Genomic DNA, 20,556 nt, shown 5'->3' with positions numbered 1-20,556 from the left:
TCCTCTAGGATTCTTTTCAGCAGCAGTAAAGGGTGCGTGTAAATATCAATCAGCAATTTATAAAGTATAAAAAATGACACTCGACTGCAAAACAAGCTGTAGAACCAGTGTTTTTTTTCCACAGGATTTTCTGAGACTTTGATGGGGGAACCCAAACAAAGTAGGGGGGTCCAGGGGCATGATCCCCCTGGAGAACTTTTTTGCCCTAAAAGCCTAAATTTGGTGGCCTCTTGCAGATTCTAATGCCACTATTCCATCTTGATCATTGCATATTTTAATTAATTATTGTAAAGGAGAATAAGGGTTCTTCATATTTTGACAGTCTTCTTGTAAATTATGTGGTGGACTCTGCTAACACATCCATGTGCTCTTATTTTGAAAGCTACATTTGTTTGCTTTTATTTTGAAGGCGGGTCTAACACGTAACGCTTAGTAAATACATGCACCGGGAAAACAAGAGGAGGCTGACTGACTGGCCGCAGTGTGCTTCGTTCTCTTCCAGTATCGTTAGCTAGCATTAGCTCTACCAGGCAGTCTAACCTCACTCAGAAACTGAAGTAATGCTAATGGAGTGCTCATGCTCTTACAGTTGTTATAACATATATATATATATATATATATATATAACAATGATGATAACACATTTTTTAGGATAATATATTTTCCCAGAAACTATGACGATAAACGATAGTATTGTTGATGTTGTTTTTATTTTTCATGCCGCTGATATAATGATATTAGAACATAATAATTCAAGTACTTCCTTTTTAAGACCAATTAACTTTTAATTCTCAAGAATATTGAACATTGGCATTGAAATGCTGGAATGGCTGTTTGAGAAATATACGTTATTTTAGGCACTTCGTCCTGCCTGTCAAAAATCTGCAGCATTTCTCTAAACGCTGGTTTCTCCACAGTGTTGAATGGCTGCATTTCTTTCACTATAAAAAGAGTAACGCTATCTGTAAGCACACGCGATTTTGTGCTGTCGCGTTTATATTGTGTCCCGCAGCTCCGCCATGTTTTCTGTCCCCAGCTGGAGAAATTGGATGGATGGTTGTCTTTTAAATGGACTTTAACCACTTTTTGTTGCGACTATCTTCATACAGATTTGACATACCGGCTGGTTGATGTTAGCGGGCTCTCTGTGTTCATCTGGTTTGAATCCAAAATATTCCCACACTGCCGTGGTGGCATCAGGCTGGAACTGATTCATTTATAACACTCAACTTTCTGTAATTGTACAACTACGGCCGTTGTAAAACTTAGCTTCAAGTACGCTAATTCTTTCTTTGACTGAATGTTCTTGATGACTTATGCAAACAAACACGCATGTAAACGACAATTTATCGAGTCCGGAAAAAACTATCGCGTCCATTTTTGTTTATTGAACAATAAGTCGATATATTGATTATCGTGAGAGGCCAAACAATCTATTCTGAAGTAGCGGCGGTCATTGCTACTACATGAATCTAGCTGAAGCCCTGGATTTGGATAAAAGCTGGGGGGAGTCTGGCATGTTGCTCTACTGTTTTCTCCAGTTGACAGTGACACAGATTGGCCTTATTGAGATGCAGCCTCTGCCACACTAAATCTAATTAAACCATTTAACATGAAACTTGCTGCTGCACATGAAACCAAATTCAATCTGTATGAATTGCAGTCAGGCTAATGGTCATCAGTGTTTCATGAAATATGAGACGCGACAGCATGCAGTCCACAAACATGATGTTTACTGTGGGAGCAATAGTTGGAACAAATAAATCACAACTTGTTTACTTTCATCCAGACTGACAGCTCAGCCAGAACAGCAATTATGGTAAAAAAGAAAAGAAAAAAGGATTTCAGATATTTTTCTTACACACTGAGGAAGTGAGTGGTAGCCAACAATAACTCTGATTTTATAATATCATAGAAGTCATATCACAATCTTGATTTTGGCCCTACAGTGAGAGTTACAGTGCGAGTCAGTTTGTCTTGGCGACTCGTCATATTTATCCTCTGTGTGTTTCCTTTGGGAGACTGACTGGACAATGAATGCTACATCTCTGTCCAAGTCTCTTTCTGACTCATGGTTTCTAATGAAGTAATCCCAGATTGAAATCAGCTTTGAAACACGTCTGTGTTTTCTTCTTCGCACCTGTGTGAGGAATGACTTGAGTATTTTCTCTCTCATGTCAAACTTTGACGGCTCTTTATTGTTTTATGTTTGCCATCGGGAGGTGATGACTCACTCGACACGTCATTTCTCCTTCAGTCTGTGAAGTTATGCTGCGGCTTAATAAACAATAAGAGTGAGAAACCACATATGGTGTGAAAATCCAGGTGTCAGCTGACCACAAACTGTGCTGAGTCACTGAGTTTATGCTTATTGTCTGGTTGATTTTACATCATTTTTGGTGGTGATATTGTAAGAGTTGCTAATGTTTGAAAATCACAAAGTCAGAACTAATCTCAAGTACAGATGTATGTCAGTTTTGGGTGTAAAATTATGGAATTATGGACTAAATGATGAAATAAAGATAAAGTGTAATTCTATGTTAGTTTTCAAGAAGACTTTAAAGTCTAAAATTATCAAGGGTTACAATGAAATTTGATAGAATTTGATTTTTCAGTTTAAGCTATCATGTGTTTTGTAACAATGTGAATTGTTCAGTTAATGTAAGATGATCCAGGATATGCAAAAATAAGCCTTGGGGCTTCAGCCTATTCCTTTTTTGGTTGCTGTCTGATGGATTCTTTTGTAAAAACATGATTTTATTTTTTTCATTTAAAAAAAATTGAAATAAAGCATTCATTCATTCATTCATTAATTCTTTCAAATATACTATTAGGACTGTAGTGTCCCCCATCCAAATTACCAAGACAAGTCAGGACTAATATATCTAATGTAATTATAATATACCAATATTAAGCACAAACTAATAGGTTACAAGACACTAAGATGGCTCGAGTCCAAGTCATTAAAGTTTAGTCTGACTCGAAGTTATTATATTTAACCCTCCTGTTATGTTCATTTGGCAGGATCTGCAATAATGTTCATGGGTCGATTTGACCCCGGGGGATGTTTAATAATCCAAAAGTGTCAGAAACTAAAAACACCCAATAAACAATGTTTATATTTCATCATTAACTCCATTACTAACCATTTCAATATTTAGTGCTGTTACCTCTCACAGATCATGATTCAATGAGGATAATTCACTCGTTTTGCATTTTAAAAAATAGCATTTTATTTTATTTTTTATGTACATTAGAAAGACCTACATGGAAAATACAATAGTATTAAATTACATTGATTTAAAAAAACATTTTTAATATATTTTTAATGCTTTTCTTCTTATGAACATTCTCATGACATTCTATTTGTACATCAGAGATCATACCTGTCTTCTTCTTGCTGCAGGTGTACGAGGTGTTCAGTGTGATCCGCGACCTGGGAGCCATCGCCCAGGTGCACGCTGAGAACGGAGACATCGTAGCTGAGGTACGATGTTTTACTCCAGTAGAAGAACCAAAGCTGTGACATTAAGTGGCTCATGAATTTTCAGCTGGATGCTGCTTTAAATCTGGCATCAAATAGAAAACGAAGCCCGAAGCTTTGAGTGTTTCCATCGACAGGTTCACTGCCGAGGCACTTTACATTTTTATTTTATTTTACTAATTTACTTTTACAGTTTTTTTTACAGTGCAAATGTCATAAAAATACATTAAATTATCAATATTATTATAATTATAATATACCATTATTACAGTAAATTATCAATGTTATTATAATTATAATATACCATTATTACAGTAAATTATCAATATTATTATAATTATAATATACCAATATTACAGTAAATTATTAATATTATAAATATCATATACCAATATTAAAGTAAATTATTAATATTGTAAATATAGTATACTAGTATTACAGTAAATTATCAATGTTATTATATTATAATATACCAATATTATATATAATATAATATAACATACCAGTATTACAGTAACTTATCCATATTATAAATATTCTATACCAATATTACAGTAGATTATTAATATTATAAATACAATATACCAATATTACAGTAAATTATTAATATTATAAGTATAATATACCAATGTTATAGTAAATTATTAATATCATAAATATAACATACCAATATTACAGTAAATTATCAATTTTATTATAATTATAATATATCAATATTAAGCACAAAATAATAGTTGTAATCTGTAAATTAAAATAATGGGATATTATTGATTTTTTTTTTTCTACAGGTTGATCCAATTGCTTAATTGAAGTCTATGTAAAATAATATGTTTTTTGGCAACATTGGCAACTTTTTTTATAGGAAAATGTTTAAATTGAATGTAAAAACTGTAAAAGATCTGACAGCAACGGTACAGATGTTTACTGCACGTTATCTATATTTTACAGTCTGGTCATGTGGAACATGCATGCACTGGAAATGACTCAACAACAACAACATCCCTCATTTCCATTGTTGGTTTGTGTGTTTTGTGTTCAGGAGCAGCAGAGGATCCTGGAGCAGGGCATCAGTGGGCCTGAGGGACACGTGTTGAGCCGTCCTGAGGAGGTAAAACCCTGCACACACACACTGACTGACTAAACTGTCTGGGTTTTGGTGTGAAAAGCTGGTTTAACTTTGAGAAGTGAGTTCATGTCTGAGTTGAATTTGCAGAAGTCGTTTTCCAGCTACAAGAGGGTTTGACCTTTCCAACCTTCACAGCTGTTCACGTTACGTTGTTTGACAGTTTTACGTTGCAGCCGTGGCGAATCCTTAAACATCCTCTTCAGTCTCACCATCATATGTTTCATATGAGAACCTACAGATAAGAGCACATCCTTTCCATAAATCACCATGGTTACTCATGAGCATCCAGATGTGGGAACAAAGCAGAGAGTGAAAGATGAAGCATGACTTACGGCAGCTGTGTTTATTGCTTAAACTTCTGTTTTTCTCTTCTAAAATGACCTTTTTCTTCTACTTATCTATTGCCTAAGGCAAGGACAAAATCTTCAGAAGACACACAAGAAAACTTATTTTGAAAATTTGCTTTCTTTTATCTTTTGGAGGCATTTGATAACAAATATCGAGGGAATAAAAAACGTTCTCCTATCTCCTATGGCGATTACACGCTTCTGCTAAGTTCAAGCAGATACAAGGAACTTTTATGTTGTTTTGTGTTTGGCGTCGTCTGTTTTTGAGGTTTTGTTTTCTGAGGTAATAAATCAAGTGAGAAGTTTTCTCATTTTGCACTGAAATGAATGGAACAAAATGTTTTTGCAGTCACACTTAGCGCCCCCTGCTGGAATTTTTGGTAGAATGCAGCTTAAGGCACTTCCTGGTTTGCCTCCCTGCTCAGACCCGGAGGTTGCCGCCTGGGTGTTATTAGAGGCTTTTGGAGACTCGTTCCTACTCTTCTTAGTGAGTAGCGGGCGCCGTCCCAAAGCACTCACAAGCGGCCCAGTCCTCCCGCTGCAGTCTCTCCCAGCTGCAGTCAGCAGAGCAGGAGCTGTTAACCCTTCAGCGTCCAGTTTGCACCAGTCTGCAAATGAATCACACATGCACAAAATCGCCGACTCAACCGTATCCAATCAGCGTCGAATAGTCAGTAGCTGCTACCGCTACCTGAACCGCTAACCGGTGAAGTTGGGTGGATCTTGGGTGCCACACCCATAGTGGCTCACTAGAGGGAAAAGTACCTAATGAAAACGCGCCAAATTTTACTGCAGCAGGGCCTGACGGTCTGGACCCACCCAGTCCTGGTTCTGGTTCTTCTATGCCTACCTGGTCGCTGCTGGAGGCCATGCTGGAGGAGATTTTAGAGAACCTGCTTACTTTTTATCTGAATCTGACCCTGTGACACTGAGGCAGGCTTATGAATGACTATATAGAAATAGCCGATATTCTTTCTGATGGTCTCATTTGCTCATGTATGTCATATAAAGGCATACATATTTAAATGAGCATGTAATTATCAGTTAAAAGCTCCTTGTAGTTTCTTTTAGGCAAAATATTGAATGATTTCTCACTGTTCCTGCTCAGGATATGATTTATAAAACGGTTATTAAAAACCTCACACACATTTCAGAGAAAAGGGACAAAATGCCCCAAAAAAGCAGGAAAAAAATCAAAATGATCCAAAAGAAATTAATGTCAGAATGAAGAATGCTCAGTGTTCTCTGTCCCTGGAACGTTTTGTTAATGTTAGTCACAAAAATGTCGTCTCACTTGTCAAAATATAGTGCCAATGTTCTCTTAAGTGATTTACCTTATTTTTGTTGCTGTGGATGGAAAACAGATTTTTAAGGACGAAAAATGAAAGCAGCAGCAAACTTATTGACATTTTGTAAAAATGAGTCCTTGCCTTCCAGCTGAGAGATAGATGAGAAGATTGATATCACTTTCATGTCGTGTGTGCTGGAACAATGGTCAGCAGCCAGCAGCTGGTTAGCTTAGCTTAGCTTAGCACAAAGACTAGAATCAGTTGGAAACAGCTAGCCTAGCCTAGCTCTGTTCAAAGGTGACAACATCCACCTTAGCTTTTATACAGCTCTGATTCATATCTTGTTTTTTAATCTTTTATGTTGATTTGTGCAACTCTCTCTGATTTTCCTTACCCTTTATTTAATCTGTGTATGATTTATCCTCTCTATAATAAGTCTGAGAAGCCATTAACTTTTATGTCATCACTCACAAACCCTCTCCAAAGTTTGCCACGGCTCCTGTGGATTGTTAAACTGTCTTAAAAAGTCATATTTTAAACTAAAATATGGTTCAGTCTTTGGTTGTTTCTTTTTTTGTAATGTTTTGATTGATTGGTTAGGGTGAATAACTGCCACATGCACATTTAAGGAGGTTATTCTTCCAATTATATTCCATTGTATTTTTAGACCTTGAATTGTCACCTACAGCCTGAATTTTGTGTTTTTTAAAAAGGCACAAACTGGTGCATAAAAATTACCATAATGCAAGGAATAAAGTATTTGATACTTAATGTGTGTGTCCCCCAATATTGACATTAAATCTACACTCCAAAGTCAGTTGGCAAAGGTGGTCAGAGAAAACACAAGCATGCTATTGTTCTGATTTTTGCTAGAAACTGCAAAATAATGTTTTTAGTGCAGACCTGCAACCACCAATATGAAGCAAAGGATTGGAAAAACATTGCATGGTAGGAAAAAAACTGCTAAAAGAATCTAATTGTAGTCTTGTAAATAGTTACACTGCCAGATTCACAGTCTGTCTAAAATCTCAGTGTGAGACTAAAAACTCTAAACACTTGTCTTTAGATGTGAGCAGGTGTGAGATGGAAGTCTTTTCCAAAATATTTTCAAAGTCTTCTTATTTCTTTTATAGGTAGCATTAGTGTGGATAATTAACTACAGTCAACTCTTCTTATTATATGAAATTTGAAAATGTTTACTTTTTTGGTTATATTGGTATGATGGACAGTCAGTTGTGAAAAAAGTTTGAAGTATGCCTTCTCAGTGAGTGTGGAAGAAGAAAGAGGTTCACATGTCACTTTCTATTGTCCCACCTCCATCACTCACATGTTACCTTGTCTCTTCTCCAGGTGGAGGCGGAGGCTGTGAACCGCTCTGTGACCGTGGCCAATCAGACCAACTGCCCTCTCTACATCACCAAGGTGATGAGCAAGAGTGCTGCTGATGTCATCGCCCAGGCCAGGAAGAAGGGTGAGGCTCTAAAAACACAGTTACATCTCATATTGGGCTAATTAAATCAAGATTTCCTGCACAGGCTGACACTATTTTAATCACATGCACAGATTCCATTTCAATATTCGGCAGGGGACACACACATTAAGCATCAAGTACTTTATTCCTTGCATTATGGTAATTGTTTATGCACCAATTTGCGCTTTTTCTGCAGAAATTTATGTTGGACATGAAAACACAAAAAAAACAAAAAATTCAGGCTGCAAGTGACGATTCAAGGTCTAAGAATACAATGGAACATAATTGGAAGAATAAGCTCTTTAAATTTATTTATTTATTTCTATATTTCTATAGCACCTTTCAAAACCAGGGTTACAAGGTGCTTTACAAAATACATTATCATGGAGGCAATACAATATTAAAATATGTGTAAAAACATTAGAAATCATTGCACAAATGTCATTCTTATAATCTTGAATAGGTTATATTCTGCAAGAATTCTACTCAAAACATTCTGCACATTCAAAACATGCCCCTCACATCTGTGTCCTCTTAGATTTCCAGAATGAAGTCATACTATTTTGAGGAAATAGTTGCAACAATACGAGAAAAAAGTTGTAAATCATGAAAATAAACTCATAATATCAAGAAATAATCTTCCAGCCCTCCAGTCTGCTGTGCATATGTTCTTCAGTTATTTGGGACTCTCTGCATGAGACACTGACAGACAAACTAGGTTATATCTTAATGTTTTGATCATAATTATGGCTAGGGACAATTCAGTAGTCGCTGGATATTGGAACATGTCCCCACCGTGCCTTTTAAATTCAAAGCCACTCGGTTTGAATGTCTCTTCTCCAACAGTAGAAACCACAGCGATGAGACTTGAAACAAAACCTCAGTCTACCCCACTAACACTGACTTCATTTGTGGGTTGCCACAATTCTCTTTAGGTTTTGGACTGAAACACCCCTACTTACTTAAAATGACTTCAAGTGTTCACTTCCAATCATTCATGCAACAGATTTAACAGTAAACAGAGACGGTAACACAGACAAACATTACACATGACATGCATGAAACAGGAGTGTGGTATCTGGTGTTATAATGGGGCTGGATTTTTTAGGCACTGTGGTCTACGGAGAGCCAATCACTGCGAGCCTGGGAACAGACGGCTCTCACTATTGGAGCAAGAACTGGGCCAAGGCAGCCGCCTACGTCACCTCCCCTCCTCTGAGCCCCGACCCCACCACGCCAGACTATCTCAACTCCCTGCTCTCCTGGTGAGATCCAAGCTTTCAAACTGAAGATACAGTGAAAAATACCTTAAATGGCAAAGTGGACTTGGTGTAAGTTTTTCTCATAAATAAACACAATAACCTCTGCTTCTTTTTAAACCTGTAGTGGTGACCTGCAGGTGACAGGAAGTGCACACTGTCCCTTCAACACCGCCCAGCGCGCTGTGGGCAAAGACGACTTCACCTTGATTCCTGAAGGAGTCAATGGTACCGAAGAGAGGATGTCCATCATCTGGGACAAGTGTGTGGTAGGTATAGTTAGACTCCTCACTGTCCATTTTTAAAAAAACTAATCTTAAAACCTATTTTTATTCCTTGGCTTTCAACCACGCATGAGACTCTGCTCTTGTTTTAGTGTTTTTAGGGTTTGTTTTATTTATTGTTTTTTAAATTGTTTTTTTAAAAAGCAATGAAACTATTTATTTAAGTGTTTATTTCCTGTTTTATTTATTTTATTGTTCTTGTTTGCTTGTTTGTGTACAGCACTTTGTTGCGGCTGTGGTTGTTTTTAAAGTGCTTTACAAATAAAGTTGAGTTGAGTTGAGTTACCACACCGATAGGGGCAGGAAATCTGGATACAATCCTCTGTCACAGGGATTCCCAAAGTGTGGTGCGCGGACCCCCAGGGGTGCACGGACTGCCGCTAGGGGGTGGGCCAGATGAAAAATGTAATGGCGGTCTGATAATAACACAATTACATTTTTTCCCCCCACACACAATAAAGACGTTTAGATAATCATTTCCTTTGTAAAATGTAAAATCAAGAACTGTAATATTAATAAATAAATAAATGCAGGCTATTCAAAATGAACTTCATCTTAAAATGAAGCGTAGAAGTTATCTTCTTCCATTTTTCGAACCTGTGTTATGATGACGAGGTTGTGTGTTACCTCCAAATAACTTTTTCCCCAACTTATCTGCTCTCTGCCTCTGAGCCTGTCATCATCCTCTTTGCTCTTAAAAGTGGAAGCTTGTTCATAACTTTGTTGCATTATATTGAAACTGTGTTTCAGATGAATTCAAATGCGAGAGTGCAGTGTTGTGATGGTGATTATTTTATTATGTGTGTTCTGGTCATTTGAGCATGATGAAACATGCCACCTTTAATATGGCGATAAAAAAGCTTATTGGATTTTTTTTTTAAGGTGTAGGGGATTGGGGCTGCAATCTATCTCATATTCTGAGGATGTCTGGTGTGAACGGCTCTCTTGAGGTCATTCCACAGCGTCTCTGTTGGATTGAGGTCTGGCTCTGACTTAATTCCCTAAATGACGTTTAGGGTCATTGTCCTGCTGCATCACCCAACCTCTACTGAGCTTCAGGTGACATCCACCCTGACATTATCCTGTAGGATACCTTGATAAACTTGGGAATTCTTTGCAGATCAGATCACATTTTCATGACAAATTTATGCAAAAAAAAAAGAAGGTAATTTCAAAGGGTTGTCATACCCATCACGATATAGAATAGAATTGAATTGAATGTTTATGCATAAAATAACTGAATAGATTTGTCTGTTTTAGTCTGACATGTTGGCATTCTCCCCGCTTTGACTTAATGCTAATGGATACACAATACATTACCAAATGTCATGTTTCCACATTCAAAGCTCCTCTTGAGGTTCTTGAATGATGCTTTAAATGTCTGTCGTAAAAATAATAAGAAAATTATAGGCGTGCTTGAGGCTTATAGCAACATCATGCAATGACAGAAATGGCAATAAAATAATAGAGTAGTGCTGAAAAAGATTTTTTTTCATTATTGTGGTGTTATGAATGTAATTTATGGTGCTGTTAGATTGCTAGTTAGAACAGGTGCGTGCCTCCGTTTGTGGGCTTTTTCGATCTCAGTAGTTCTTGAAAGGAGATTCACCAACAAATGAGGATTGACGCAGAGTATTTTCTTAGATAAAAACATTAAGTGGATTTTAGAATTGACACACATAAGCATATTAATGTAATAGATAAACACACAATAGTCCTGAACAGGAATGATCGAATAAACAAGTACGGCACAGAGAAGCTCAAGACAAGTGAGCCTAAATGAAAGTAGGAAATTCACTCACTCTCTGCTCTCTGTGATTCATTTCAGGTGACGGGTAAGATGGATGAAAACCAATTTGTAGCAGTGACCAGCACCAACGCCGCCAAGATCTTCAACCTGTACCCCCGTAAGGGTCGTATCGCCGTGGGTTCAGACGCCGACCTGGTGCTGTGGGACCCGGACGTCACGAAGATTATCTCCGCTAAGAGCCACAACTCGGTACCAACAATATTACTGACTAACTGGCAATATACCTAGATAGCCATACACACACTCTGAATGCTTTAGGTCTCCAGTTTGTGGTTATAAAGTTTCATGAGGCTCAGATTATCCTAGAAGTCCCAAGAGGTCATTTTATACAGTGAGAACAAGGTTAAAAAAATGATCTCATTACAATGAAATGGCTCCTTCAGGTACTAGCATCATCACACGTAAATACAATTGTGGTCATTGACTCAACAAGCCACGATTAAATTAACCTGATCCTAGGCGATATTTCCATTTTAAAATGCAGCTCTCTTGCATATCTAATCAAGCACTTTCTACACCAGTAGTCCACCAACCACCAGGGGGCGAACGCATAATTAAGGTTTCATGTAGCTGCCTAAATAAATAACGAGTGAGCGCTAAGCAGGATAAGACATAGTACTTAACGCCACAACAACACGCTCCATTTGTAATAGTGTTGCCAACTTAGCAACTTTGTTGCTATATTTAGCAACTTTTCAGACCCCCTTAGCGACAATTTTTCAAAAAAAGCGACTGGAAACAATTCCACGTACTTTTTCTGTTGTTATTGGAGACTTATGGAGTAAGAAGGAGTCGAAGCAGCACAGTCCTCCTGCAGCAGTCTCTCCCAGCTGCAGAGCCGGAGGGGATGTTAAGAACCCTTCCTGTCAAGGTATCATGACATGTTGGTGCCAATGACTTCTTCCTAGTTTCATATGATACCTTCGATATCTTTACTTTAAGACTGAACCCACTACAAATGCTCAAGGGTTAAACAAAAACCAACCATCAAAGGACTCAATGACGGACAAAAATGGCTTGATGGAGCTGCCTTTGTGCATACGGTCCATTGTTTATGCGATAACAGGAAAGGGTCCTCCTCAGACTGCTGCCAGAGTGGGGAAGTTGGAAAAACACTGTTGTCTAAAACATCATTGTATGACGAAGCATTAAGATTTCCCTTCATTGAAACAGAAAGACAAAACCCATCAATACCAGCCCCAGAGCAAACAGTAAATCCATAGTGTTTAACATGGAAGCCCAAACTTAAAGACAGATTAAAAAGAGTGTTTTTACTTTGTTAAAATTTTTTAGATGATTTTTAATACTTTTATTTAACCCGTTGAGATTAAGAACCTCTTTTCAAGGGAGACCTGGCCAAGATTGGCAGCAGCACGATTTTTTCATTTATCCTTTATTTATTTATCAAGAAATCATTTAGGGCAACCCCTCATTTACAATGATGTTGAGAGTACAGATAAAACACAATGAAGAACAAACAGCAAAGACAAAACACTTGAAAAAACATTAAAAACAGTTGCAGTGAAAGGCAGAGTTATTCGTTATCAGAGTTTAAACTGGCACATAGTCATAATTGTGTACAAAACAGTTACAAAATGACACACAAAATGACAAACAAAAAAAGCAAAAATGATTATATTTACAAACAGATTATGAAATAAGCATACATGTTACAGAGTCGTCCTCAAGGTTCCCTCAGTTTAGATTTAAAAGCCCTCAATGATTAATGAACTCTGTTAGTTTCCAGTCATTCTGTAACTTATTCCCTGCATGTTATTGATTCTACATCACAATGCATCTCAGATTCATAGAAAACAACATCTAAGAAATTCTACAATGTGACAATGATTAATAATGAACGATGACAGCCAGTACAACTGGTTTATTATTCCATTTTTTGCTGTTTGACTGTGTAACTGTTAAACAGGGTGTGGGCCTCACACAGCGTCAAGGGAGTGATGTCATCCTTAAAATCTGCCAGAAAACTGGAACACATCGTTTCTGATTGTTAGCAGGCGGATCACTGTGTATGTATCTGTGTGTGTGTGAGTGTGTGAAAGAGGGACACAGAAACTACTGCTGTGTATGTTCTTGGAAATCTGTTTACTTAAGCCCGTCATGTTCTCTGGTTTCTTTTTATTCCGCTTGGTCAGAAAAATGACGGACTAATGTTCATGGGAGAAACTGCTCATTTGGAGTGTGTATGCATGAGTGTGTGTGTGTATGCATGAGTGTGTGTGTGTGTGTCACAGGATAGCCCAGCCTACCGGTGATCTCATTTCAGGCTCTCAGAGTCCACCAGATTACCATGACCTCAGCCTCAGCTCCAGTAGCTGAGGAGAGAGCACTCATACGGTTTCCAAATTCGTCACACAGCACCCTCCCTGTCCACACACACACACACACCCAAACACCCTAACCACTCAGACGACCCCGCTACTTCTCCTTCCTTTTCCTCCTCTGGCCGGAGAACTGAGGCCCCTCCGCTCTTTGCCACATCAGTTGTTTTTCTCCTCAACGATTAGCTTTGCTCTCTTTATTAGCATTAGAAGCCAGAGGGGAACGCTTTCAACTCTGAGTGAGTTAAATCAGTTAAGCTCCTTTCACAAGTGCACTTTAATCCATAAACATTCTGCCAATTTGACACGGCGGCATCACATGTGAACACAAACTGGACAAACCATCAACATCGCAACATCTGGCAAGTTTCCAGAGAAACACTGAGGGAGATTTTTGATAAATCTGAATTAAAGCAGCAGCATTCTGCACGAGGTTACATCATCGTGTAATGATGGAAAATCGGCAGCAGAAGATGAGTCATTGTGTCTCTGCTCTGACGGTATTTCTGTGATGATTTAATATATATCTGGTTGGTTGTTTGAGGTACAAGCAGCTGCAGTAAAATATCACAGGAGCACAGCTGTCGGCTGTCGGGCAGAAACTTCAGCCTGCTTTGAATCCAACAACACAATCTAAATATTACTCACTGTGCTTGCATGCACATTAAAATTCCACTATTATTCAGAAGGTGACAATATTCTGAATTTGATACGGGTCATGGAAACCGCATATTCCAATTATTGGGAACATTCTTTGGAGATGAGTTTTTAGAATAAACTCTCAGTTGGGGTTTTTAGAGCAGTCTGCAGTTTTAACACCTGTTTACGCTCAGCTCTGTGCATTTTATGCCAACCAGCCAACAGTTTGCATTTCTGATCAGAAGGAAAAACACCAGTAGATGGCGCTCTTTGTTTTAAAAAAAAAAAAAAAAAAGAGTCCCAAGCTCGAACTGTATATAAATAATGGATGTAGTCCTGACTGAGCAAAGCCGCTGCTAATCCATGTTAGCATTAACTGGAGCATTAACTAGATGTTAGTTTTGGCTAGCAAAAACAAAACCTAAATGTACGTTACTGACCTCAGAAAAATGAACAGCGACTCCTTGGAGTGTCTGTTAGTCCAACCAAACGCTGAACAAGACATTTAATTAACAAAATGTTCAAATAAACTGTCATTAAGTGAAAATACAGTGAAAGAGTCAAAGTTATGAGACCAAACCGCTAAACGTCCTTTTTTATATCTATATAACGTTAAATATAACTTTATTGACACATTGCCGTGGATACACATTGTTCTGCTTCTCTTCTGATGATGGCTCTCCTTGTTAGCCACCTGTCAATCAAAGGTAGCCACGCCCCAAATCATATGATTCTTTATCTTCTTTTTTCTTCTAAATGGGGCCATTAACAGAACTAGAAACATCAAATTGTCTTGAAGAAGATTTTTTACTAGCGATTGAGACCATAGTGTTGTCCTAAAAAAAAAATTCAGAGGTAATAAATCAAGTGAGAAGTTTTCTCATTTTGCATTGAAATGAATAGACAGAAATGTTTTTGCAGCCACACTTGGCGCCCTCTGCTGGCATTTTCGGTAGAATGCAGCTTAAGGCACTTCCTGGTTTGCCTCCCTGCTCAGACCAGGAGGTTGCCGCCTGGTCCCAAGTAATGGTATTTAATAGTGAAGTGAAAACGAAGCTCCATGATGCTTTGTTTTTTGACCCCACTAGATGGTTAAAAGGCTTAAAAATTAAGGCTCTTGCAATGGCAATTGAGGGTGATTTCAGCCTTTTGTTGAACAAAGAGTGCCATCTAGTGGGCTCAGAAAATAAAGAAAATGGTTCACGAAGCTTTGTTGTCACTTCACTAGTATTGAGTGTTTTTTCAGCTTTTTGTTGAACAGATAGCACCACCTAGTGGCCATAGAAACTAACTAAAATCCATGTCCATGAGGCTTCATTGGCACATCACCAGTAACAGCACATAATGATGTTAGAGTAAAACTTGACAGCTTGTTTTGCTTGTAAGAACCAGAGCTAATCATATGTTGCCTGATGAAGAGATACACCAATCAGTCCTTGAGTGAGGCTTAATTAAACATTAATATTCTACCCTATCAGTCCCAGTGGCCCAGTGGTGGGACTGATAGTGTAGAATGAGAACATTTTTGGCGTGTTCACAAAAAAATCCAGCCAAGAGACGAAATTTCCTTTCAACTACAAAATCCATTTTTAAAACCATGTTTTAGGCTTTCTGTGTGGGAATCCAGAACATCCTCCTTTTGTAACTCAGTGCTGATATCCAGCTGTGCTGCCACCCACAGTGTTTAAACACGTCTGTCAGAAAAGGTACATGTATTGTGATGTGTCAACAGATTCGACATGGAATTTTCTCTTTGGGAGACCTTTGTTTGAACACAAAACTCTCACTCTCACTCTGGAGCACAGCTAATAAAAGGTTGAAGAGAAGGGAGTTTGACTGCTGTCAGAAAGAGAAATGTATTCTTGAGATGAATTATAAATCCAAGTAAACTAAATTTTCTCAGCTTTTCTTCATGAAATGTTGTCAGACAGTGAACAGACGAGTCCCCACATATTCTACAACTGGGGGATTAATTAACCATACAACCAACAACGTTGTTTTTTTTTAAATCACAAAAATGTCACCATTTATCATAGAAACTGTGAAAACAGAAAATATTGGGAAATTTCCAAATGTATGACTGTCCTTGAATAAATCATCTGTGACAACAATTTCCATCAGGAAAAATTGCCAATTCTGAGCTTAAAATACTTGTCTCAAAAATTAACTGTTTGCATTAACCAGATCCTGTTAAAAAAAACCCAAACCATTAAATTCTGTGCTCTCCACGTGACAACAATTCTCTTTCAATGGTCTTTTTTTCACGGCAAAGTATGTATAAGACAATCACTGTACAGGAAGAAAATGTTTTTTTTTTTGTACAACATCCACCCATGACAGAGTAAATGGGTGGATAGTAAAGAACAGTGAAGCTTAAAGTTGAGGAAAGTTTGAGAAAATGCTGCAGTTGTTGTCAACTGAATATTTTGTTGGTCAGTCTGTGGGTTAATTTTGTTGACACAAAATGGAGTTTAACAGTTAAATCACAATACTCACCATATCGCTAAATACTTAAAATCACAATAATATCGTATCGTGACTCAAGTATCGGGATAAAATCAGATTGTGGGACCTCTGATGAGTCACACCTATAGAAAATAGATCTTGCTATATGTTCATACTATTAATTAATATACATACTATTAATTAATATCATTGCTCACCTCTACAGACTGTGGAGTACAACATCTTTGAGGGCACGGAGGTGCGCGGCGGGCCTCTGGTGGTGATCAGCCAGGGCAAGATCGTCCTGGAGGAAGGGACCCTCCACACCACCGAGGGCTCGGGACGCTACGTGGCCCGCAAACCTTTCCCTGACTACGTCTACAAGAGGATAAAGGCTCGCAGCAGGGTAATATACTGATACTACTTGCATTAAACCATCACTTGTACAAACTTTGTCCAGTGAGATTGTAGTTGTTGTTGTTGGAGGAACACACCCAACATTTTTTTTAAATGATGATTAATGATACAGCTCGTAAGATATTGGCTCATAACCTGCATCCTGTTAGTGGATGGAATATTTCTGTTCATTTTCACTGCCATGACTGTTGTGTTTCCTTTTGAAATGCAGCTGGCTGAGCTGAGGGGCGTTCCCAGAGGACTGTACGACGGGCCGGTCTGCGAGGTGTCCGTCACCCCTAAAGCCATGACTCCTGCTTCCTCTGCCAAGACTTCACCTGCCAAGCAGCCCAACCAGCCGGTCCGCAACCTGCACCAGTCTGGCTTCAGCCTATCAGGTCAGTCAGGACATTAGTCCGTTTTCTTTATTACTAATCATTTATTATGGAGGATGGAAACTGCCTAAAATAAAAAGAATAATGAAAAATAATAGATAAACTAATATGCAATAAAAAAGTAACAAAAATAATACTAAGAATAAATGTGGGCCTGGAGACTGTTTTTAAAAGGAAAATGTTTCTAAATTACATAAGTCATGTACTTATGTGATCTGGATGGACTTGAAAATGCAAAGCGGGACAAATACCTTTAGAGAGTGTTGTTAGTGGGGTGTAAAAAGCACTCTTATACACTATTATTAGTATTATTATTATCTAAAATATCCCTTTTTTTGGAATACAGAACCAGATAAAATATGTGCAATACCCTTTACAGTGCTATTTGTGTGACAGATGAGACCAATCTCAAGATGTTTTGATTTGTTTTCCTTTGTGATGTTAATTGCCTGTTAATGTGCATAAAGGCAATAAAGAAAAAAAAAAGAAACTGGGGAAAAAAAGAAAGCAAGGAAAGACAAAACAACAATAAATGAGTGGATTGATGTAAACTACAATATATATGTTATGGAAAGAATTACATTTAAACTAAGGAACTGGTCAAAATGGCTCAGCTTTGTGTTAACTGTAAGACCTGATTTCATATAGATCGCAAAGATATGATCAAACTCTTTATTAGGATTTTATTTTTAATTTTTCCCTCTTTTCGAACAGCATCTTTATTTTTTTATGTATGATGTGCTTATGTTGACTCTGCTGTTTTTACTTAATGCACAATCCTTCCCTCGTCATGTGATGTTTATGTTAAGTTCTGTGTCCTTGTGCCCAACTGGTACATACTGTATGTGTATGTTACTAAGAAAAAATGAGTAAAAAGTACATTAAAAATAAATAAACAAATAAATAAATAACTGTGGGCATTCATAATTTGATAAAATGTTACATAAATTGATATTTCCTTCTTTATTTATTTATTTATTTATTTATTTATGTAATATTATATTTCATATAATTTAATATTTAATTATTTTAATTCTGAAGACCTCTATGCAATCAAACAAACTCATTGAATTCTCTGCTGCAGTGTGAATGGCTGAACAGTGAGGGTTTTTTTATCATTGTTTATTTACATAATGTATGGATTCAAATAAGATTATTTTTACACATTTATACATTTCTGATAAACTAGTTTGAAGTTTTTTTAATTTTGCACAATAATAAGACAACAAACAATAAAAGGAAGGTGCAAGGTAGCGGCAAGAAACCCCAAAAGAGCTTAAACAGGACAAGTTTAATTAAAAAACAAGAAACTATTAAATAGGAAAAAAATAATTACCATAAAAATAAAGCAAAATTATCATAATATTAGGAAGTAAAATAAAACAAAAGTGTAGAAATGTGTGTGTGTGCATGTGTCTGTGTATGTGTGTGTGTACTTTACTTGAAAACTAAAGGTTGCTATCAATGTTTTTGTGAAATGAAAACAACAAACCACCATTTTTACACATGCCTACTTAGGAAACAGGCTAACAAGTGCAAAGATTGACATTTTCAGCTTTGTAGAAGGTGCATTTCTCTTTTCCAGCACGTCTTCAAACTGCATGCAGATACATAAAGGAGAGCATTCATGAGTTTTCTTAAAGGGATCGACCACACCAGCATTTATGAGAGAAATTTTACACCAAATGGAATCCATTTGAACAGAATCACTGAAGAAAATAGATTCTCTCACTGCATGGTTACGTAAAATCTATACAGAGTTTAACTTAGGTAACACTGACATGTGCAGTCACATGTCTCCAAGATATCACCTATTCATGTCTATTTTTCTAGTCCTGCCTGTCTGGTCACATGCTTCACATTGACATTACCTCACACACAAAAAATGCTTTTGAAGGCTCTGGGAAAGTTATAATTAAACATGTATGTTGCAGTACCACAATTGACCACTAGGACTAACTGACTCCTCATACAGTATCACTTCATTAGCAGGGTTAGCCCAGCTAGCATTAATCTTTCGAGCATGAAAAGTGAAGCCAATGCATAAATGCCTTATACCTGCATTCTTTCTAATGACCAGCAGGGGGCGACTTTACTGGTTGCAAGAAGAAATCAGATTTTATTGAAGTCTATGAGAAAATGATCCTACTTCTCACTTGATTTATAATTTAACTGAACATTATTCCTATGCATTTATGGTCTGAATTGCTAGTTTAAAGTCTTTTTAAATACAGCATGATGTTTATTTAGTGTCTGAACCCACAGAAGTTCTTTTTTGTACAAATATGATCTTGCTTCAAAACTTTTGGCCTGTAGTATATATCGTCACCCTGTTAAACTAATCGCCTAACTCATTTTTTTCCAAGTAGTAAACACAAAAAACTTCACCAAAAGTGTAACATATGACATTTATTGATCAATTCACTTTAAAAGGATGTAACACTGTGTGTAAATTATGTAACTTAAGAGAAATAAATGACTAATAAAATATATAAATAAATGACAATTTTTTGAACATACCTTTGTGACTTAAGCAAGATATGGTAACACTTTATTTTGAAGGTGTCTACATAAGAGTCACACAAGCCTGTCAGAAACATGACATGACAAGTATCATGAGCATTAATGTTACTTCAAAGTGTCATTAATGTTCATGACACATCCCATGTCATGTTTATGACACGCTCATGTCACTCTTATGTAGACACCTTCAAAATAAAGTGTTACCAATATTAGTGTCAATATTAAAACACTGATAAACTAAACTGATAACTAAACATTCTCCCTCTCGCTCTTCTTTGCTGAGTTCTTATCTGATGAATGTGGCAAATTGTCAAAGAAGTGATTATCTTAAAGGGGTAAAATCACATGATCTGATCAACTGAGGATGTAGGTGATTTTACCATAGGTGGCCGGCGTCATGAGGAGATGATTTAGGCAAAAAAAACCAATTTTGACAAAAAATGACTTTTATGACGATTATTTTAAACCTCTGGAGTCCATGAAAACACCTGCACATTACTTCTTCATGACGTGAAGACATAAAAATGAAGCAACATTGAGTCTTGCCATCAGCTTCCCTCTAAAGTTCTGGCTTGAAACTCCATGCCAGATTTTCTTTTGATGATATTCAGCCAAGTAAAACTGGAGATATTCTCAAATATATTTAGTATAAAAACTAGAACTAGATATTATCCTCTTTGTACCTGTTATATGTTATATATGCAACCTGTATTCATATTTGCAATATTTAAAATTCTGTGTTTTGAAAC

General features: G+C 37.1%; 1 protein-coding gene across 2 annotated transcripts in view; it reads left to right on the top strand.

Moving 5' to 3' along the window:
* Nucleotides 1–20,556, top strand: part of dpysl2b (dihydropyrimidinase like 2b) — a 53,907-nt gene that overhangs the window by 28,468 nt on the left and 4,883 nt on the right. For both annotated transcript variants that reach the window (XM_059357964.1, XM_059357965.1), the window contains exons 6-13: nt 3,407–3,487; nt 4,524–4,592; nt 7,597–7,717; nt 8,826–8,982; nt 9,104–9,245; nt 11,089–11,259; nt 16,720–16,899; nt 17,122–17,287. In XM_059357964.1, the coding sequence (XP_059213947.1) occupies nt 3,407–3,487; nt 4,524–4,592; nt 7,597–7,717; nt 8,826–8,982; nt 9,104–9,245; nt 11,089–11,259; nt 16,720–16,899; nt 17,122–17,287 (1,087 nt within the window). The remainder of the gene's footprint in view (nt 1–3,406; nt 3,488–4,523; nt 4,593–7,596; nt 7,718–8,825; nt 8,983–9,103; nt 9,246–11,088; nt 11,260–16,719; nt 16,900–17,121; nt 17,288–20,556) is intronic.

The sequence above is a fragment of the Centropristis striata genome, chromosome 19, assembly GCF_030273125.1.
Source record: "Centropristis striata isolate RG_2023a ecotype Rhode Island chromosome 19, C.striata_1.0, whole genome shotgun sequence".
NCBI lineage: Eukaryota > Metazoa > Chordata > Actinopteri > Perciformes > Serranidae > Centropristis > Centropristis striata.
Note: the sequence above shows the minus strand (reverse complement) of the source record. Positions and strands in the feature narration are given on the sequence as shown.